The sequence below is a fragment of the Morus notabilis genome, unplaced genomic scaffold (genome assembly GCF_000414095.1).
Source record: "Morus notabilis unplaced genomic scaffold, ASM41409v2 Scaffold1603, whole genome shotgun sequence".
Taxonomy (NCBI): Eukaryota; Viridiplantae; Streptophyta; class Magnoliopsida; order Rosales; family Moraceae; genus Morus; species Morus notabilis.
This window is the reverse complement of record NW_010359272.1, coordinates 15223-16665: the sequence shown is the minus strand read 5'-3', so window position 1 is coordinate 16665 and position 1443 is coordinate 15223. Positions and strand designations below refer to the sequence as shown.

General features: G+C 38.2%; 1 protein-coding gene across 1 annotated transcript in view; it reads right to left on the bottom strand.

The window, feature by feature from the left end:
* Positions 1 to 125, bottom strand: part of LOC112090796 (rRNA 2'-O-methyltransferase fibrillarin-like) — a 4703-nt gene extending 4578 nt beyond the window's left edge. Inside the window, exon 1 of the mRNA XM_024162914.1 lies at positions 18 to 125. Within this exon, the coding sequence (XP_024018682.1) occupies positions 18 to 125 (108 nt within the window). The remainder of the gene's footprint in view (positions 1 to 17) is intronic.
* Between the last annotated feature and the right edge of the window lie 1318 nt (positions 126 to 1443).

Below are 1443 nucleotides of genomic sequence, written 5' to 3'. Positions count from 1 at the left end.
TCCACCACCACCACCACCTCCTCCTCCACCTCCTCCGCCACCACCTCCGCCAGCTCCTCCTCCTCCTCCCCCTCCTCCGCCACCACCTCCGCCAGCTCCTCCTCCTCCCTCTCCTCCGCCACCATCTCCGCCACCTCCTCCTCCTCCTCGCTCCCCTGATGCAATCCCAACCCCTGTCCCTCCTTCCCCTCCTACTGCCCCTGCCTCGGCTCCTCCTTCCACTCCTTCTCCCCGCGCCCCTTCCCCTACCCCTATCCCTCCTTCTCCTTCTCATCGTGCCCCAACCCCTACCCCTTCTCCCTCGACGGCGTCACGGCCGGAGAACTCAAATGGCTTGGTTCCTGAAAAAGGGAGGGATATTTTGATCGAGGACTACTAATCACTTCCGGACTGCATATATATACATGGCACTCATCCATCTTTCGACATCTCAAGGATGTTGCACTATTTTCCTATATATTCTCCCACTGTGTCAAGTAAATGTAAGCACGTGAAATTTGAACTACCTACCTATATTTGTTTTGCCATTTAGTCACCTTTAGTCTTCCATTATAAGTGCACCCTCTGATTTTATTATTTAATATTTAAGGCTTCGCAGCTTACTATAAAACATATATATATATATATATATATAAATGAATTAGCAGTTCGTTTTTCTAATTTGTATTTCGTGATATATGTCCCTCTCGCTCTTCATGTTTTTTTTACTCTTATATATGGATCTAATTATTGCGAGATCATGTATAAAATGACTTAGGATATATATATATATATATATATATGATAAAGATGAGCAAAGTCTGATTAATATTAAGATTAATTCAAAAAATAGAAACGAGAGCGCATATATATCTGGTACTACGTGCCTTCATCTTATCTTTCAAAATTCTCAATATCGCTTACTCATTTTTTTTTTTTCCAAATTACATATAGATCGAGTCATTTAGAGCATCTTTAACCACATGTCGCCAAATAAAATTATAAGAATTTTGATGTAAATAAAATAAAAAGGAAAAAAGAAAAGAATAGAAAAAATGTGTTTTGGGCTTCACAGCTTCGCGGCCTTAGGAATTATATCAAATTTTATGTTGTCATGAGTACTGATAAAATGATGCTTAATTTTAGTGCTCATATAATTCCATCCAGCCAATGTGTGTGTGTGTGTGTGTCTATATATATATATATATATATATTCATGCCATACGTTATATCTTTAAAAAGTTAATAGTCATTATTTGTAGAACAAAGATAAAAAATTAACTTGGTGATACAAATTTAGATAAGTAAAAGAATATGAATACATTGGTTGCAAAAGCTAGGGAATATTGAAACACTGTAGCGGTGATTACTTTTGATCAATGTTATATTCTTTCATAATTGATACTGATCGATCATACATGCCTAGAACAAAACTACTGTCAATGGATTCCCATTAAAGGACAT